We start from the raw sequence: 18,860 nt of genomic DNA, 5'->3' as shown, positions 1-18,860 counted from the left end.
CCCATTTCCAGCGTACAATTCGATAATTTTTATTAAATTTTACCAAGTTGTGCAGCCTTTGCCCTAAATCAGTTTTTAGAACATTTTCATCCCAATGAGATCCTTTATGCTCATTAACTGTTAATCCCTATCCCCCACCCTGGCAACCACTGACCTACTTTCTGTCTCTATAGATTTGCTTTATCTGGACATTTCATATAAGTGGAATCATATAAGTGGCTTTTTGTGTCTGACTTCTCTCACTTATCATAATGTTTTCATGGTTCATCTGTGTTGTAGCAAATATCAGCAGTTCATTCCTTTTTATGGATAAAGAATATTCCATTGTATGGATGGCTGCATTTTGTTTATCCACTCATCAGTTGATGGACATTTGGGTTGTTTCCACTGTGGGACTATTATGAATACTGCAGCTATAAACCTGCATATTTATGAAGAGCAATTTGCAAGCCCTAAACACTAGGTGCAGCTTCCAGCTTGCCAAATCTTCTAGTGTTACTGAACAGTATTGACCGCAATGGGCTGTGTGACTGTGGGCAAGTATCTTCCGTTCTCTGCTTGAGTTTCCCCATCTTCCCAGCGGGGAGCTTGAGCCCTTTTCTGCAGGGACAGTCTGTGCCTCATCCACATTCCTGGAACAGCAGGGAAGTGTGCAGAGGCCACGATAAACAGTCCGTAGGCCTCTCTGTGATCAACCACCAGAGTCGACAATTAGGATAAGGAGGGCCTGGCTCCAGCACTCCTGGATTCCACCCTGGGGATCCCCACCTGCCAGTCTTTTCCCCCAGAGGACCAAAGCCCCCTCTCCCATTTGGTGCAGACAGGTAGGCTCCAGGATCCAGAACCTCTTCACAGGGAATTTGAGGACAGCCTCCCAGTCTCTGGTACTGGCTCCTGCCTCTGCTCCCCGGGTTCCTGGAGTTCTGCCAAGCCCAACTGGGCTCAGATCCCAGAAAAGCAGAGGCCTGTCCAGGCCTGAGCTGGGGCCGGGAGGACTCCCAGGTGGTGGCCAGTTCCCCACTCCTGGGGCTTATCCCAGAAACCAAATCAACACAGTCCATCTGGGTCCACAAGCTGTTTAGAGGATGCATGCTGCCTTAGGCAGTCACTGGGGTCTATACACCTACTCCTGGTTCCAAAAGCAACCAGTAAGAGGTTAGGGGTGGGGTTGACCATAAATTATCTGAATAATAATTTATTTATTTGAGACGGAGTTTCTCGCTTGTCACCCAGGCTGGAGTGCAGTGGCTCGATCTTGGCTCACTGCAGCCTCCGCCTCCTGGGTTCAAGTGATTCTCCTGCCTCAGCCTCCCAAGTAGCTGGGATTAAAGGCGCCCCCACACCCAGCTAATTTTTGTATAGTTAGTAGAGATGGGTTTCACCATGTTGGCCAGGCTGGTCTCGAATTCCTGACCTCAGGTGATCCACCCACCTCGGCCTCCCAAAGTGCTAGGATTACAGGGGTGAGCCACCATGCCTGGCCCTGAGTAATAGTTTAATAATATTATATATTAGGTGGCTTTTAGGTGGTAAGTGCTCAGTTACCTTCATCTTCATTTTAGAGAAAAGGAAACAGAGGCTCAGAGAGGGGGAGTGACTTGTCCAAAGCCACACAGCTGGGGATTAATAGCCCTGGGACTCAAACTCAAGTCCAAAATCAGCTTATAAATAAATGTAAAGAAATGTGGAGAAATAAATACTATTAAAGTTTAAAGTAACTGTGCCACTAGCTAAGGGCATTTTGAGTTCATTGAATTCTCACTGCAGTCTTGCAATGATCCCCGTCTTACAGATGGGGAAACTGAGGCACAGAGGGCTTAACTCATGTTGGGAAGTTCCCCAGGCAGGAAGTGTGGCCCTAACTCTAAGGGTCTCATTGAGTCTGGAAAAGAAAAAAGTCTCACAGGTGGGGCCAGGAGGAGTGGGTTAAGGGAGACCCCCCCACACTGCATTACCGCACATGCTGTGTGATGCACATTCACACAGACAGATGCCAGGTGTGCTTCGAACCTCCCAACCCAACCCTGGGCAGCAGGCACTCCCCTCTCCCCCGACACCTTGGGGTCCAGTAGGGCCCCTGCCCCTGCTTTGCTCTTTTCCTAGGTCTCCTTGGGCTGAGGGGTTGGGAGAGAGAGGGCAGTCTCAGTACAAAGTGGGTGCCTGCCTTAGGTCTGTACAATAGCTGGGTGCATAATTCATGCATCTGTCAGCAGAACATCAATTATGTGGGCCTTCTCTGGAGTTGTCTGGGGGTTTGAAACCAAAGCAGGCTTCCCCTGCTAGCCTCTGGGGGAAAATAGGACCTCCCAGCTCTTAAAGGAACAGATTCCCCGGGAATCCATTCCTCCCTGTGCAGGCGCCCTCCTGCCAGAAGTCACCAGACAAGAGCAGCTTCCTGTAGGGCTCAGCCCAAAGCCCACTGACTGCCCACTCTGACCCAGTCCGTGTCCCCAACTCCACAATTGTGAGGGGCTGACTATTGGCATGTCCCAGAGTTTCTCAACCTCAGTACTGACGGCATTTCGGGCTGGGTCATTCTTTGCCATGGGGGCTGTCCTGTGCATTGTAGGGCATTTAGTGACATCCCAGACCTCCACCCCCAAGATGTCAGGAGCACCCCTCCCACCAGTTGTAACGACCAAAAATTTCTGCCAAAATTGCCAAGTGTCACCTAGGAGTAAAAATCATCCCCTTAAAAACCACTAGTATGTCCTCATTTTACAAATAAGGAAACTGAGGCAGTGAACATTTGGATGCCCAAGGTCATCCCACTAGAGCCAGAATTTCAACTCCAGGACCCACACTCCTCACCTCAATACAGGAGCGCTAAAAAGTGTGCTGCCAAGATGTTATTCCAACAATCACATATTTATTTTGGTGAATATTTAATACATATAGCCCTGGCATGAAAAATCAGCAATTTTGCATATTATTTCTTAGAATAAAGCTAAAATGAAACAAAGAAGGTGAGTGGGCTTTTTTGATTTTTTGTTTTTACCATTAAGGAAAGAGTGATACAAGTAGCAAAATACATACAGTATAGGGTCAAAACTGAGGGAAGTCCAGGAGCGGGTGGCTCACACTTGTAATCCTAGCACTTTGTGGGCCCTGGTGGGAGGATTGCTTGAGGCCAGGAGTTCAAGACCAGCCTGGGCAACATCGTAAGACCCCATCTCTACACAGTATAGCCAGGCATGGTAGCATGTGCCTGTAGTACAAGTTTCCTGGGAGGCTAAGGCGGGAGGATCGTTTGAGCCTAGGCATTCGAGCTGTAATTGCACCACTGCACTCCAGCCTGGGCCACAGAGCAAGACTCTATCTCTTAAAAAAAAAAAAAAAATAGCACAACAAAATGTCAATTTAGGGACCCATACATTCTTATTGAAAATCATACAGAGAGGCCGGGCGCGGTGGCTCAAGCCTGTAATCCCAGCACTTTGGGAGGCCGAGACGGGCGAATCACGAGGTCAGGAGTTTGAGACCATCCTGGCTAACATGGTGAAACACCGTCTCTACTAAAAAATACAAAAAAGCTAGCCGGGCGAGGTGGCTGGCACCTGTAGTCCCAGCTACTTGGGAGGCTGAGGCAGGAGAATGGCGTAAACCCGGGAGGCGGAGCTTGCAGTGAGCTGAGATCCGGCCACTGCACTCCAGGCCGGGCGACAGAGCGAGACTCCGTCTCAAAAAAAAAAAAAAAAGAAAATCATACAGAGAAACCAAGGGATGAAAAACTGCACACAGAGGTTATCTCTGGAGGTGGGAAGGACACAAAGGAAGTGTCAGTGTTACTGCTGCCTGCTCTGTCTCTCCATTTGGGTGGTGGGTTCTAGGTGTTCGTTTGATTATGGTTCATAAATTACATATAAATTAGGTCTATTTTTGTATATATCAAACGTTTTATTTTATTTATTTTATTTTTGAGCCAGAGTTTCGCTCTTGTTGCCCAGGCTGAAGTGCAATGGCATGATCTTGGCTCACGGCCACCCCCACCTCCCGGGTTCAAGCAATTTTCCTGCCTCAGCCTCCCGAGTAGCTGGGATTACAGCCGCCTGCCACTGTGGCTGGCTAATTTTTTGTATTTTTAGTAGAAATGGGGTTTCACCACATTGGCCAGGCTGGTCTTGAACTCCTGACCTCAGGTGATCCACCTGTCTCGGCCTCCCAAAGTGCTGGGATCACAGGTATGAGCCACCGCACCCGGCCTCAAACATTTCATTTTATAAAATATTACAGAATCTTTCTTTTTCAATGGGTGCAATTCAAGAAACTCAAAACCTATTTTTTCAAACATAGGATGTGTCAGACTTAACTACAGAAAAAAAAATCAGAAGTTACAGAACTCCTGAGGCTGGGGAGGCACCACACCTCGGAACATTCCCTTTCATCTTCAGAGCTGGCCCATCAGGGCACCAGCACTTTCTTGCCCCCTGTGGCATCCCCAATGTCCAGCCTAGTGCCTCACGCAGAGTAGATGACCAAGAAATATTTCCCGGGCCAGTGCAGTGGCTCACACCTGTAATCCCAGTGCTTTGGGAGGCCAAGGCAGGAGGATAGTTTGAGCCCAGGAGTTCAAGACCAGTCTGGGCAACAAAGTGAGACCCCATCATTACAAAAAAAGTTAAAAATTAGTTGGGCTTGCTTGTACTCTCCTGTAGTCCTAGCTACTTGGGAGGCTGAGGTGGGAGAATTGCTTGAGCATGAGAGTTTGAGGCTGCAGTAATCTATGATCAAACCATTGCACTCTAGCTTGGGCAACAGAGAAAGACGCTGTCTCTTAAAACAACAACAACAACTGAATTCTGGTCCTGACCCTTGTACTTGGAGCTTCATGAACTTGAGCAACAGCCGACAAATCCTTGGGGAGCGCCTGTTAGGTGTCTCACCCTGGGTTAGGTGCTGGGGGCCCACAGATAAACCTCAGAACCCATCCCCATCCTCCCAGTGCTGACCGATTCTGAGCAGCAATAGGCACACTCAGTCACGTGCACTCACACACACGCACACATACAGACGCATGCACACAACCGCGCACACCTGTGAGGGGATATGAGTGGTAAGTATCCCCAAGGTGTAGTAAAATGGTGAGGAAACCCAAGGATGGAGCAGTCAACCCTGCCTGGGGAAAGCAAGGAGAACTCCAGAGGGAAGGAGTCGCATGGGCTGGATTTGAAAAGATGGATTGGAATTCACCAGACAGCAAGCGAGAAGCTTAGTCATACAGAATTGACCGATGATAGTGTATGACTAGAGGAGTGTGAATTTTGAGAACCCAGGGCAGGAGTGGCCAGAGAGAGGGGTCAGAGTCAAAATGAGAAGGACTTGACAACCACGTGTCCTTACTGGGGATTCATTGCAGGGCCAGAAACCCCTCACATTCACCCATGCAGCATTGGGTTGACTTACAGGATACAGCAGACAGTCTCAGAACAAGGACAGGAGGCAAAGACCGAGACTGGGCCACCCCAAGGCAGGGTGATCTGAGTGGATGGGGTGATGTGGGCTGAGATTTCCCCTGTGATGACAGCTGGCATCTATTAGACACTCACCATGTGCTGCTGGAAGCTGTCCTAGTATTTTGCCTGTGCTAACACATTTCATCTTCACAGCAGTTCTCTGAGGTAGATACTGTTATCAGCCCATTTTCTAGATGAGGAAACTGGGGCTTAGAGAGGTTAAATAACTTGCTTAATGTAAGGAAATGGCAGAGAGCTGAGGCTTGAACCTCAAACAGGCTGACACCAGTGCCTCAGCTCTTAACTGCTGCCCTCTGCACCCTGCTATGGCCCTCCTGTGGTCCCCACTCCTTCTTCACCTGCACCTTCCCTTCATTCTCTGGCTTTTCTTGAAGGTTCAGCTTTCTTTGTCTTTTTCTTTTGTTTTCTTCTGAGACAGGGTTTCTCTCTCTGTCACCCAGGCTGGAGTGCAATGGTGTGGTCATGGCTCACGGCAGCCTCAACCTCCTTGGGCTCAAGAGATTCTCCTGCCTCAGCCTTCCAAGTAGCTGGAACTATAGACATGTGCCAACACATCCAGCAGATGTTTTATTTTTTGTAGAGACAGGGTCTCACTGTGTTGACCAGGCTGGTCTCAAACTCCTGGGCTCAAGCAATCCCCCCACCTTAGCCTCCCAAAGTGTTGGGATTACAAATGTAAGCCACCAATGCCTAGGCTAAGGTTCAGCTTTCTTTAATGTTTTTTATGGCATCTCTGTCCCCTACATTTGGGAGACAGTTGCTTGAGGATTGGGCTTATCATGAAGCTGATTCAAGCCTAGATTCTACTTAACATTTAATTCAGGGACTCACTCTCCTGTAACCCACTCACTGCCTGGGTTCCTGAGCTCCAATTTCTCAAAGGTAGGTTGGCTAAGCCCCAGTGTACAGATTGGCTCCGCCTGGATTTTTTATCCAAACTTTGTGCTCTGATCAGTGGCAGCCAGGATCAAATAATACAACCATGGTGACCAGGCCCCCCCTTCCCACTTAGCAGGGTCAGAGGAAGAGAAAGGGAAAAATCTACAAAAGTAAGACAGGTATAGGGGACCCAATAGACAGGTTTAGGGGGTTGCATTTTTTCATGAGGAGCCCTGGAGATTTATTAAGCAAAGGAGTAGTGTGATTGGATTTGTATTTTTTGGGGGGAAAAAAAAGACCCTCAGAGAAATTGATTACATCTGTTTGCTTTTCTGCACAGTCTGTAGACTGGCCTAGATTCCATTAATTTCAACATATATCCATTGAGCCCTTTCTCTGGGCCACGCCCTCTTCTTGATCCAGGGCACTCGAAGGTAGCTAAGCCAAGGTCTTTAGCCCTCAAAAGCACATAGTTCCAGTCAAGAGTTAACATGGGCCCAGAATGTCTGTGCCTCCCTAGGAATTACCTGCAAAATCTTGAATGTCTAGGCATTTTTCCAGCAAAAGGTTAGCTTTCATCTGATTTTTTTTTTCCTTTTGTTCTTTTATAGAGACAGGATCTCACTATGTTGCCCAGGCTAGACTCGAACTCCTGGCCTCAAACGATTCTCCTGCCTAGGCCTCCCAAAGTGCTGGGATTACAGATATGAGGCACCATACCCAGCCACATCCGATTTTTAACACACCCTTAAGAGCTCATGTTCTTGGGTCACCCAGACCTGAGTTAAAATGCTGGCCCTTCCACTTACTAGCTGTGGAAACCCAAGTGTCCACATCTCTTCAATGGAGCTAATAGCACTGAACAGGGTTATTATACGAATGAAATGAGCTATTTCATGGAAAGTGCCTAGCACACAACGAACACTCAATCAAGGATAGCTATTACCATTAGTATCATCTCCGTGAAGGTAGTTCCCCACCCAGTGTGAGCCACTGGTCTAGATCAGAAGTCAGCAAATCATGGTTCACAGGCCAAATTCGGTCTACTGTCTGTTTTTGTAAATAAAATTGTATTGAAACACAGCTATGCCCATTCATTTATGTATTATCCAAGGCTGCTTTTATGCTACAGCTACAGAGTCGAGTCGTTGCAACAGAGAATGCAGTGTTTCAGGGCCCATAAAATGGTTACTATCTGAAAAAGTATGTTTGAACCCTGGGCTTGCTGATAGCTTTAAAACATCTCATTTCTCTGGGCCTTGGTTTCCACATCTGGACAATAAATGGATTACAAGAAATTCTCTTTTTGGCTCATTAAATGACTAGTGAGATGTGAAAATGCTCTTGAACATTGAGGAGTGCCCTGTAGATCCAGGGTGTTATGATGATCATCCTGTGAGGTGGCTGATAACTAAATCCCACTCTCTTCTCCTCACAGATCCTTGCCATAATTTCCATCATGTTCATCGTCCTCTCCACCATTGCCCTGTCCCTCAACACGCTGCCTGAGCTACAGAGCCTCGATGAGTTTGGCCAGTCCACAGACAACCCCCAGCTGGCCCACGTGGAGGCTGTGTGCATCGCATGGTTCACCATGGAGTACCTGCTGCGGTTCCTCTCCTCGCCCAAGAAGTGGAAGTTCTTCAAGGGCCCACTCAATGCCATTGACTTGTTGGCCATTCTGCCGTACTATGTCACCATTTTCCTCACTGAATCCAACAAGAGCGTGCTGCAATTCCAGAATGTCCGCCGCGTGGTCCAGATCTTCCGCATCATGCGAATTCTCCGCATCCTTAAGCTTGCACGCCACTCCACTGGCCTCCAGTCCCTGGGCTTCACTTTGCGGAGGAGCTACAATGAATTGGGCTTGCTCATCCTCTTCCTCGCCATGGGCATTATGATCTTCTCCAGCCTTGTCTTCTTTGCTGAGAAGGATGAGGACGACACCAAGTTCAAAAGCATCCCAGCCTCTTTCTGGTGGGCCACCATCACCATGACTACTGTTGGGTATGGAGACATCTACCCCAAGACTCTCCTGGGGAAAATTGTTGGGGGACTCTGCTGCATTGCAGGAGTCCTGGTGATTGCTCTTCCCATCCCCATCATCGTCAATAACTTCTCTGAGTTCTATAAGGAGCAGAAGAGACAGGAGAAAGCAATCAAACGGCGAGAGGCTCTGGAGAGAGCCAAGAGGAATGGCAGCATCGTATCCATGAACATGAAGGATGCTTTTGCCCGGAGCATTGAGATGATGGACATTGTGGTTGAGAAAAATGGGGAGAATATGGGTAAGAAAGACAAAGTACAAGATAACCACTTGTCTCCTAACAAATGGAAATGGACAAAGAGAACACTGTCTGAAACCAGTTCAAGTAAGTCCTTTGAAACTAAGGAGCAGGGATCCCCTGAAAAAGCCAGATCATCTTCTAGTCCTCAGCACCTGAACGTTCAGCAGTTGGAAGACATGTACAATAAGATGGCCAAGACCCAATCCCAACCCATCCTCAATACCAAGGAGTCAGCAGCACAGAGCAAACCAAAGGAAGAACTTGAAATGGAGAGTATCCCTAGCCCCGTAGCCCCTCTGCCCACTCGCACAGAAGGGGTCATCGACATGCGAAGTATGTCGAGTATTGATAGCTTCATTAGCTGTGCCACAGACTTCCCTGAGGCCACCAGATTCTCCCACAGCCCTTTGACATCACTCCCCAGCAAGACTGGGGGCAGCACAGCCCCAGAAGTAGGCTGGCGGGGAGCTCTGGGTGCCAGTGGTGGTAGGTTCGTGGAGGCCAACCCCAGCCCTGATGCCAGCCAGCACTCTAGTTTCTTCATTGAGAGCCCCAAGAGTTCCATGAAAAACAACAACCCTTTGAAGCTCCGAGGACTTAAAGTCAACTTCATGGAGGGCGACCCCAGTCCACTCCTCCCCGTTCTAGGGATGTACCACGACCCTCTTAGGAACCGGGGGAGTGCTGCAGCTGCTGTCGCTGGACTGGAGTGTGCCACACTTTTGGACAAGGCTGTGCTGAGCCCAGAGTCCTCAATCTACACCACAGCAAGTGCTAAGACACCCCCCCGGTCTCCTGAGAAACACACAGCAATAGCGTTCAACTTTGAGGCGGGTGTCCACCAGTACATTGACGCAGACACAGATGATGAGGGGCAGCTGCTCTACAGTGTGGACTCCAGCCCCCCTAAAAGCCTCCCTGGGAGCACCAGTCCGAAGTTCAGCACAGGGACAAGATCGGAGAAAAACCACTTTGAAAGCTCCCCTTTACCCACCTCCCCTAAGTTCTTAAGGCAGAACTGTATTTACTCCACAGAAGCATTGACTGGAAAAGGCCCCAGTGGTCAGGAAAAGTGTAAACTTGAAAACCACATCTCCCCTGACGTCCGTGTGTTGCCAGGGGGAGGAGCCCATGGAAGCACACGAGACCAGAGCATCTGAACTGCCCCACCTTGGAGGAGAGACTTTTGGGTGAGGACCAAAGAGGAGAGCTGTCCAGCTTACCTGCCACAGAGCTTTTCTGCATGAACTCTGGAACAGAAAGGCCCTGTAAAGCCCTCAGAGAGAAGAGAGACTCCAGAGAAGGCTCCCTAAGACCTTGAGAGCCATGACAGGTCCATCAGCATGAAGTTGGCCAAGCCATAGGGCACAGTACCTCCTTGTAACAACTCTATTGCCCTTTTTGGGAGATGACATGAGTGTAACTCACAGCCACCACTACCACCACTTTAGACAGGACTGAGGCCACATACTCCCCATTCTTCTCTCATGGCTTTCCATCTCAGCCTTGGAGGGCAACATTTCCAATCCTCCTGGCTTCAGCTGGAGAAGGATGCTGGAACAAGCGGCTGGTGTTGAAAGAGTGGGTTGACCAATTTGGTATTGAATGTTGCCCGGCCACCCCTAGGAACACCTGTCCATCACCTCCTGGATGGATTCCACTGTTAGACAGCTACAGGGAATGATTGGTCACGGGGAAGTCTCTGCGCCATAAGCCACGATCCCAGCTCAAAACCCTTACTCAAATGTCTTCATTGACTTCAGTATTCCGTAGTACCTGAGATTTTATTTTGAGATACCATCAGGGTGAGTTGCACCACTTGTACTCAATTCTAATTGCCCCCTGGCAATCTGGGAAGGGTTCAGAAGGTGGGAACCCAGCCAACAGCATGAACTCAGAGCATTGCTTTAGGGTTGGAGGAGGAACACGCTTTCTTTACATCACTAGTGTAGACTCAAAAGATATGCAAGTGTCAAATATGCAAAAGAAATAGTTTATTCAAAGAGACTGTGTATTACTGAAGAACAGTATAAAAATATGATTTTTTTTTACTTGCAAAAATGAAAGGAAAAAAATACCCCGCATTGAAATGCCCAGTTCAGACTGAATAATTCCTGCTGCAGCAAGGAAAGTACCTACTATAATAGAAATTCTGTTTTGTTTTCTGTGGTTTTCAAGTTAAAAAAAAGTTAAAATAAAAAGCACTTTATGTTTTTCAAAAATAGGTTCTGCCAGGGACAGTGTCAACATCTTGCACTTTAAAACAAGCACTATTTCCCATGGGCCAATTGTTGGGACTGTAGTTGGATTGTTGCTACCTGCCTGTTTCTGGCCACCGTGGGTAATATTGTGCTGGTATTACTGTCTGCCATATCAAAGTCTGTGGGCTCCTTCCCCGCCCCTCTGAAGCCTTCCCTTAACCCTCATGGGTCAGGAGGGGTTCTTGCCCCTTGGGTGGGGCCTCTCATGAAGTCGAGTATACAGGAGACATGCACATCTCAAAAGGACGCAGTGACAGTTGGACATTGGGTGTTTTACTTTGTTCTCTTTCTTGTCAACCAGCTATTGGTTTTTCAGTGTCACTGTCTGTACTAAAAGCTCAACTCTCCTTCCTGCAGCCATCGATGCAGCCAGTACAGACAAAAGCAATAAGTATTTGTGTGCATCCTGAGTGGTTCTGGTGTATTTCTTGGTGTTGGTTTTCCTGTCCTAGTTTGATGACCTGGCATTGTCCTGCCTGCTTTTAGTCCAACAGCATGGTGTTGTTGGCCGTTCCTCAGTACAGTGGCATCGGGTTGAACCACTGATGAATACAATGCTATAGTGTTGGCTCACCTGTCAGTAAAGATGACATGTTATTGGTCTGCCTGTCTGTAGTACAATGGAACAATGTTGTTCTCTTAATGTAATATTGATGGATGATGTCCCAAGTACAATAGTGTAGTTCTGCTTATCCTCAGTACAGTAACAGGCATATGTCTTCCCAATGGAAGAAAGATATAGTATTGGTTCACCTAGTCTTAAGTCTCAATATCATCTGTTGCTGGTCTGCCTGTTTGTACAATGGCATGATTCACCTCTCAGTACACAAATATCATGGAGCTGTTCTGCCTGCCCTTCATACATAAGGCATAAGGTTGAGCCACCTGCCACACGTATGATGAGATGGGATCATTCCACCACCCTTAAAAATACGTCTTCTCTGCTGTATACAAACCCAATTCATAACACTTCTCAGCATCTCCAGAGACTGTGGATCCCCCCAAGAGGGTGCAGCCCTGTTCTTTGCTGCATTAACAAAGAAAACGAGAACGTCACTCTTCCTAGGTATCTTCAGAGTATTCAAGCAGCAACTACAAAGGGACTTAGGGGCAGGGAGAGTGTGAGGGCGTCCTGTGCCAGGCAGAGGAAGCAGCATTCCCAGAACACTTTGCTGAACACGCAGTCTGAGCTGGGGGCCTCTTGAGGAACGACTGTGGGACAGTTCTCCGCCAACCATCTCACATGTCTCTTCTTTGTTTTCATCACCATTAATGTCCACCATCAGCACAAATGTGAAAATTCAGGGAAAAAAACAAATGCTTTTTGATAAAAGTAAATAGTTGTGATTTCCAATTCAGATATTTTTAGAGCTGATGCTATCTGTAAAAATTAATAATGATGATAATATAGTCTATTTTACATATCAGGAAAGTGAACATGTTTCAATATAGCCATATATATTGAGAAGGAACTTACCACCCCTTCTTCCAGTCAAGGCATTTCATTTGTTGGTTGAAGCAGATGAGAAGTGTACAGATTGAAAATGATTTCTTTGTTTTTTTTTTTTTTTTAAATGAAAACCAATTGGTGCAACTCTCCTTGTAACCAAAGGCCCTTTCTGCCTTCTGTGGTCATGTAGGACCTGGCCCTTCCTTCCTTGTGTATTTTGTCCGACCTCAAAGTAGCATTTTACTGAGTCACTTTTGAAGGACGAATTCAGAAGTATCATTAAGAACCTACCTTTGCAGGCTTCATAGCCAGAGTCCTATAGAGTTCTTATAGAAACAGAATAATTGAAATTCAGCATATACTATGCCTTAGAAAGTATTCCGTTTGGGTTCAATTGGGTTTTTGGTTTTTTTTTTCTTTTACTTGCGTGTGTATGTATTGGGGGAGTATAGCTTTTATTCTCTGCTCAATTCGAAATAGAGTATTATAAGTTTTCCCAGCCCATCCACCCGCTAAAAAAGAACATGTCCAAATTTTAATATGCATCCACCCCACCTGTACCTACATGTGTGAATACACACGCACTGGGGAATCTACCTAAGAGTCTTCACTGAGAAGTTCACTTGATAGAAAGGTCTTGATAGAGAAGAGGAAAGCAATGGTCTGAAGGCAAATCCTGCTTTAACTTGCTGGTCCATTTCCCATTCATTCCTGAACCAATGAGAGCAGAAAGAAACAAGTCAACCCAAACAAGCGAACTAGGGGCTGGACGCAGCGAATGGATGCTGGTCAGTTTGGCGAATTCACTGAAACTCATCAAGAACCCAGCTGAACTTGCGTTCCAACTTCCACCATTATCAGAAAGGGCTAGGGACCAGGTAGCTATGTGTCCCAATCACACGGGGGAGAGTCTGCCATCGGCGGTGAGCGAGGTGGGGAAGCTTTGGAGGAGACAGTATATTCACCTTTTTATCTTTGGGTAAAAGAAACCAACAGGACTTTGGTGCAGTAGATTTCTCAGTGCCTTCTTTAGGAATTCTATCTTAAGCACACTTCAAGGGGAAAGATAAAAGGAGGAGAGAACATTTGTTCCCGTGAAGTCCCTTTCTCCAAAGGACTGGGGATCAAGAAGGAAGAAGAGTGAGAAGGAAAAACGACAAAATCCTGAGGAGGCCATTTCTTTTAACCCACCCAGCTTGCCCCTGAAAACTGCTGGTGACACAAACTTTTTCAAACTGACTCCCAGCTTCTCCATGTGTCTTGGTAACTGTAGCCTCGTCTCTGCCCTTTCTCCTAATAAGATCCATGTTTCTAAGGAGAAAAACAAAACAGTATTCTCTTCTGTAAAACTGTAATGTATTGTTGATATTTGTAACTATTGTATATTTCTGTCTTGCTCCAGTCCCAGCTGGAGTGTCTAGTTCCATGGACAAGGGGATATTTAAAATTCACCACGGACAAGGGCCACTAAAGCCAGGTCTCTATTGCTAATCTCTCTCCTGTTATTTCTCTACCAACTAATCTCAAGTAACAATACCCCAGGCTTTTTTCAGCCTCAATTCAAGTAACTTTGAATCAAAAGACAGCAAGGCAAAAAGCCTCCAGACGTGCTTCTTTGGGAAAGGACTTTTTTTGTAGCTGCAGAGTGGGAAGGAGGGAGAAGGGGCTCCCCTGAGACCCCGGCAGGACAATGGAAAGCTTCCAGTCCTGAGTTGATGTTTCCTCACCTATCACTGCTTATAGGACAGCATCCAAATGCTTTCATGTCACGCAGCCCAGGCAACCCAAACCAGTCCTGGCTACACCCAGAAATAAGAGTTACCTCTGCATTTTCTGTTGCCATTTTTCTGGCTCTAGAAGTATCTGATGCGCGACTATGTCATAGAATGTCCACGCATCTCAGAGTAGTCTATTTTTCTGTTCAGATAAAAAATATATATATATGTATTTTTAGCAAATTTATAATAGGGCAATTGAGTCTAATTTCTCCTTTTGTAATACAGAACAATATCTTAGGAGTTTCATTGTTGGTCATTATCGTAGCTGATGTTTTCTGGTCTTTTGCGGTTCCTACCATCGTCCCTTGGGCTGTTTGGGTTTTCTTCCTTTTGATTCTGATTTCTTGAGGGTGGGGAAAGACTTTGGGGTCTGACTTCCTTCTGTAGGCATTTCTTGACACTAGGCCTGGAGTCTATCAATGCTGTGACTTTCCTCATTCAGTTCTGTGTGTTTCTCCTATTCGTTGTTCTTAAGAATCCAGGGCATGAATGCAGGAATGAGACCCAGGGAAGCGGAGCAACAGATGGCCCTCAAAATCAGGATGGGATGTGGGCTGGTTTCGCTTATATCCCACACCCCTTTAGGGATCTGAAGGGACTGAGTTTTCTCATCCTCTCTGGGGAACCAAAAATCTCATGCAAGCAAACTCATCACTGACATTTCTGAGATCCAGAACACATGTGAGTCCCTCCTGGCTGGGCTGCTCCCATGTCCAGCACCCTGTCAGCCTGTAACGTCAATCAGATCTGAAGGTCAGAGCTTTTTCAGGTTCTCGTGAACCTCATAAGAACATGCTGGGCCTCAGATCTCACTGACTTGTTTGTCAGTTCCTTGTTTCAATCTGTTTATTTTTTATTTTTATTTTATTATTATTATTATTATTTTGAGACAAAGTCTTGCTGTGTTGCCCAGGCTGCAGTGCAATGGCACGATCTTGGCTCACTGCAACCTCCTCCACCCAGGTTCAAGTGATTCTCATGTCTCAGCCTCCTGAGTAGTTGGGATTACAGGAGCGCACCACCACACCCGGCTAATGTTTGTATTTTCAGTAGAGACAGAGTTTCTCCGTGTTGGCCAGGCTGGCTTGAACTCCTGACCTCAGGTGATCCGCCTGCCTCGGCCTCCCAAAGTGCTGGGATTACAGGTGTGAGTCACCACCACACCCAGTCCATTTCAATCCATTTCTAACAGCTTCACCAAAAAACAGTGGCCAGACACCCGTGCAGCCAAACCCTGAGAAGAGATGTCCCCGAATCTGCTAGCTCATCTCCCCTTCCCTTGCCAGCTGCCTGGCTCCATAGAGCAGGAGGTGTGTGGCAAGGACAGGGGCAGTTTTCCAGCTTCCACCTATCCATGCCTGGGGGAGTTTCGGACTGTCCTAATAATTAATTCCACGAGGCAGTTTTCAGCCCTGGGTAGGCGGGGGACATCTCACTAGGCAGGATCTTCAGCAGAAAGTAATTCTCCATCCGTCAGCTCACGCAGGAAGATGAAGAAAGCCCAAATAATCTCCAACTTGCATTCGCTTAGGTTTTGGTATCCCACCCGCCTCACTGTCAGCTGCAGGGCTCAGGGCTCTGCCTAGAATCAGAAATTTGAGCCAAATTGGGACCCTCAGATGGCAGTGAGCCATCCCATCGGATAACTGCCAAGAGGAAGCCAACTCAAATATGAATTGTATTATTCTGGACTATGACCCTGATCAGAGTTCTCCCACCCCAAAAACCTCTGATAGTCTGGTTTGAACCACAGTCAAATAAAACAGAGAAGATTTTTTTTTTCCTTTGCACAAGAGCAACAAAAACAACAACAAAAAAAAATGTCTGCCAGTAGTTTCCTGGGTTTGATGCCCAGATGAACAAACACTGTTGCCTATGGCTGTTGCTGTTTTCATCAAGAAAGAAGTTATATAGTTTGCATTTCCATCCACTCTCCCTGATTTTATCTTAACCTAGAATTTCTCCTGAACTTCCCCAAATGCAACTTGAATTTGGGTGGGGCTCCATTAATCGAAGGAACCCTCATCTTCACTTATAAACCTAATTCTCTGTTCCTCCCTCCAAAGATCCTGAAAAGATCTCCTAAAGGCTGGCCAGGATGGGGTGGAGTGGGGCAGTGCATCTGAAGAAAAAAAACCACTTAGCTGCCAGCTGGCTATATGCAAGTTCTCTGAAAATTTCTATTGTATGAAAGGGATGGGGTCAATTTCAGCTCAAATTAAGGAAGCACTCCTAATAGGCTGGGTTGTCTAACCATGGAACTCAATGCCATGGTGGACAGTGAGCTCCCTTATATCACAGATGTTTAAAGAGAGGCTGGCTAGATGGTGTACAAAATGGGCATTGCAGAGGGGCCCTAGCATTGCATGGAAACTGGGCTGAACAACCACAGAAATTCATCTTTGTTTCTTGGTGTGTGTGTGTGTGTGTGTGTGTGTGTGTGTGTGTAGGTGGTTTGAACACTCTGGACACAAGCTCAAGCCACTGAGGCAAAGGCATGCAGCACAATTAGCAGGAATGCAACTTCTGGGCTTTGGAGCTGTCAGAGGGTGTGCCCAAGAGACAAGTCTGCTTCCTTCCGGCTCCCTGTCTTGGAATATTTTAATGACTGTCAGTCACCAATCCAACCCATCCCCAATGGCCTACCAGGTACCACATTGGGATAAGACTCATGCTACTTCCCCAGGCCAGCCAAGGAGCAATCCACACTGTTCCCCATCCCTGGCTGGCTGTTTTATGGTGCTTCAGCCCCTCTGCCCAGCTCCTGTGCCCTCATGAGCCTGGGGCTTTCTGTACAAAAGATGCAACGATATCTGTTCCCCACTAGCCATCCCCACAGTGAACAACTTCCCAGGCAATAGCAAATTGCCCGGGAACAAATCCATTTCAAAACAAATCCATTCCAAAAGGGCTTGTTTTTCTGGTAAATCAAATAAGAAATCCCACTCAAGACCTTTGAAAGTCCCCATCAATGAAAAAAATCCAGAGGGGTCAAAAGTGAAAGGCAGTTTTTAATCCAGTTTCACAGCAAAACCAGGCTCTTGGCTTCTTCCAAGCAGAATGCCTGCTCTCCTGCAGCTGTGGCCTCCATCCCAAATCAGCCTGTATACTGCATTCTCCAAGGAAAGCATTTGACAAGAGGGTTTATGCATGGTGGGTTGGGAGGAAGTGAGACTTCGACCTCAGGGTGAACCCAAGACCGATTGGTCTTTAGTTGTTTTACTATGAGGTTGGGCAGGATGATATGTTTGGATGGGTAGAATGAGCAGCCGCCTTCCTCTGAAACCAAAATAAAATAAAAACCAGTTTTCAAGATTCCTCCCAATTCCTCCCTGGAGGCTCTGCCCTGCAGAATCACTCAAGCTGCAGCAACACAAGGAAGCAACAATAAGATAATTCATGAAAATGTAGGAAACTCCCAATTCCGTCCCATTAGGATGCCCTCAAGGGCCATGCAGGGATCTTCCCGTACTTCCTGCTTCCCTGAGCTAAACAAAGATTGGAAAGAGGCAGACAGCAGAGAAGATGCCCAAGAAACTCTGACATCTCCACAGCTTGGCTCCATCCCTTGGACTTCACTGGGGTTTGGGCCTCCCTCTTGGTTGAGCTGAGTGTGCCTGAGTGGGTGGGAACAGGGAGGATTCTCCAGGCCTATCCTGATTTCAGTCCAAGGTCAAAAATTGAGAATCTTATTTTCTGCACCAGGAACTCAGGGTTATCCCCAACCTATGCCCTTGGCACATGATGGTCATCCAACCTGTGTTTTTATGAGTGAGTGAATGTGTGACTGGTTGGCCTCTGAGTGGATGACTGAATGTGTGAATGTATGAGTGAATGGGGGAATTAACGAATCCCTACCTAACGGCGAAGAGAAGAAAAATGAGGAGCCCCTCTCCCACTGAAACCCGTAACTGCCCCATCAATGTCATCTGTTCTTTGACTCACGATGACATCTCAATTTGATGCTTGTAGGCCCCAAGCTGATAAGGGCCACAGCCCTCTCAGAGCCACACTTCCTGGGGGCCCACAGGGCAGCTCTGGCCTCCTTCCTCTTCCCCTACCCTGCATTTCTCAGCCTCATGTTCTATTTTAGCTCATGCATGACCCATGGGGGTGACCACCAAGTGGTTTTCCAATGGACTAAGCCAAGGGTTCGAAGTTGGGACTTCCCTTGGTCTGGGACTTGCTGGGGTAGAAACACAGGAGCCAACATCTGGAAACTGGATCGCATTCCCTGAGCCATGGGAGTCCAGCTGGATATTAACGCCAGCCTGCCCTCCAGCTTTTAGAGCCGAAGATCTTTTTTCTGAGCCCCAAAGCCGTCATGATAGTATGCCCCTAGATCCCATCAGCCAAGACCCTGTCTCTCCCAGGAAGCCGTAGTGTGAGGTTGGGGCTTTTCTGCCAGTAAAGCCATTCTGATCACCCCACCCTTGACAGGGGCCAAGCCAATCACATTAGCCATAAATGACCAATGTCCTCAGCCACTCTTTTCTCGGGGGTGCATTTGTGGGTCCTATTCATCTCTCGTCAGTTAACGTCTCTAGTCCTTCCCGTAAAGGTGAAAACGAGCGTTGCGCATGTGCGCAACACACACACACACACACACACACACGCAAACAAAAATCCCAGTGTCTTTTTATGCATGTGGTGAGATGAAATTGTGATCTTTGTGTGACCTCCAGCTGCTGTCTTGTCTTGTAAAATATGTCCAAATGTTTAAGAATTTC

At 47.2% G+C, this 18,860-nt stretch overlaps 1 protein-coding gene across 1 annotated transcript in view; it reads left to right on the top strand.

Annotated features, from left to right (window-relative positions):
* The window catches only part of KCNB1 (potassium voltage-gated channel subfamily B member 1), a 115,697-nt gene extending 101,321 nt beyond the window's left edge, over window positions 1-14,376 (top strand). Inside the window, exon 3 of the mRNA XM_033186694.1 lies at window positions 7,792-14,376. Coding sequence (XP_033042585.1) covers window positions 7,792-9,801 — 2,010 coding nt within the window. The 3' untranslated portion in view covers window positions 9,802-14,376. The remainder of the gene's footprint in view (window positions 1-7,791) is intronic.
* The last annotated feature ends 4,484 nt before the right edge of the window (window positions 14,377-18,860 follow it).

This window comes from Trachypithecus francoisi, unplaced genomic scaffold, assembly GCF_009764315.1.
Source record: "Trachypithecus francoisi isolate TF-2019V2 unplaced genomic scaffold, Tfra_2.0 Lachesis_group21, whole genome shotgun sequence".
Classification (NCBI taxonomy): domain Eukaryota; kingdom Metazoa; phylum Chordata; class Mammalia; order Primates; family Cercopithecidae; genus Trachypithecus; species Trachypithecus francoisi.
The sequence above is the reverse complement of the archived record's forward strand: the minus strand, read 5'-3'. Positions and strand labels throughout refer to the sequence as shown.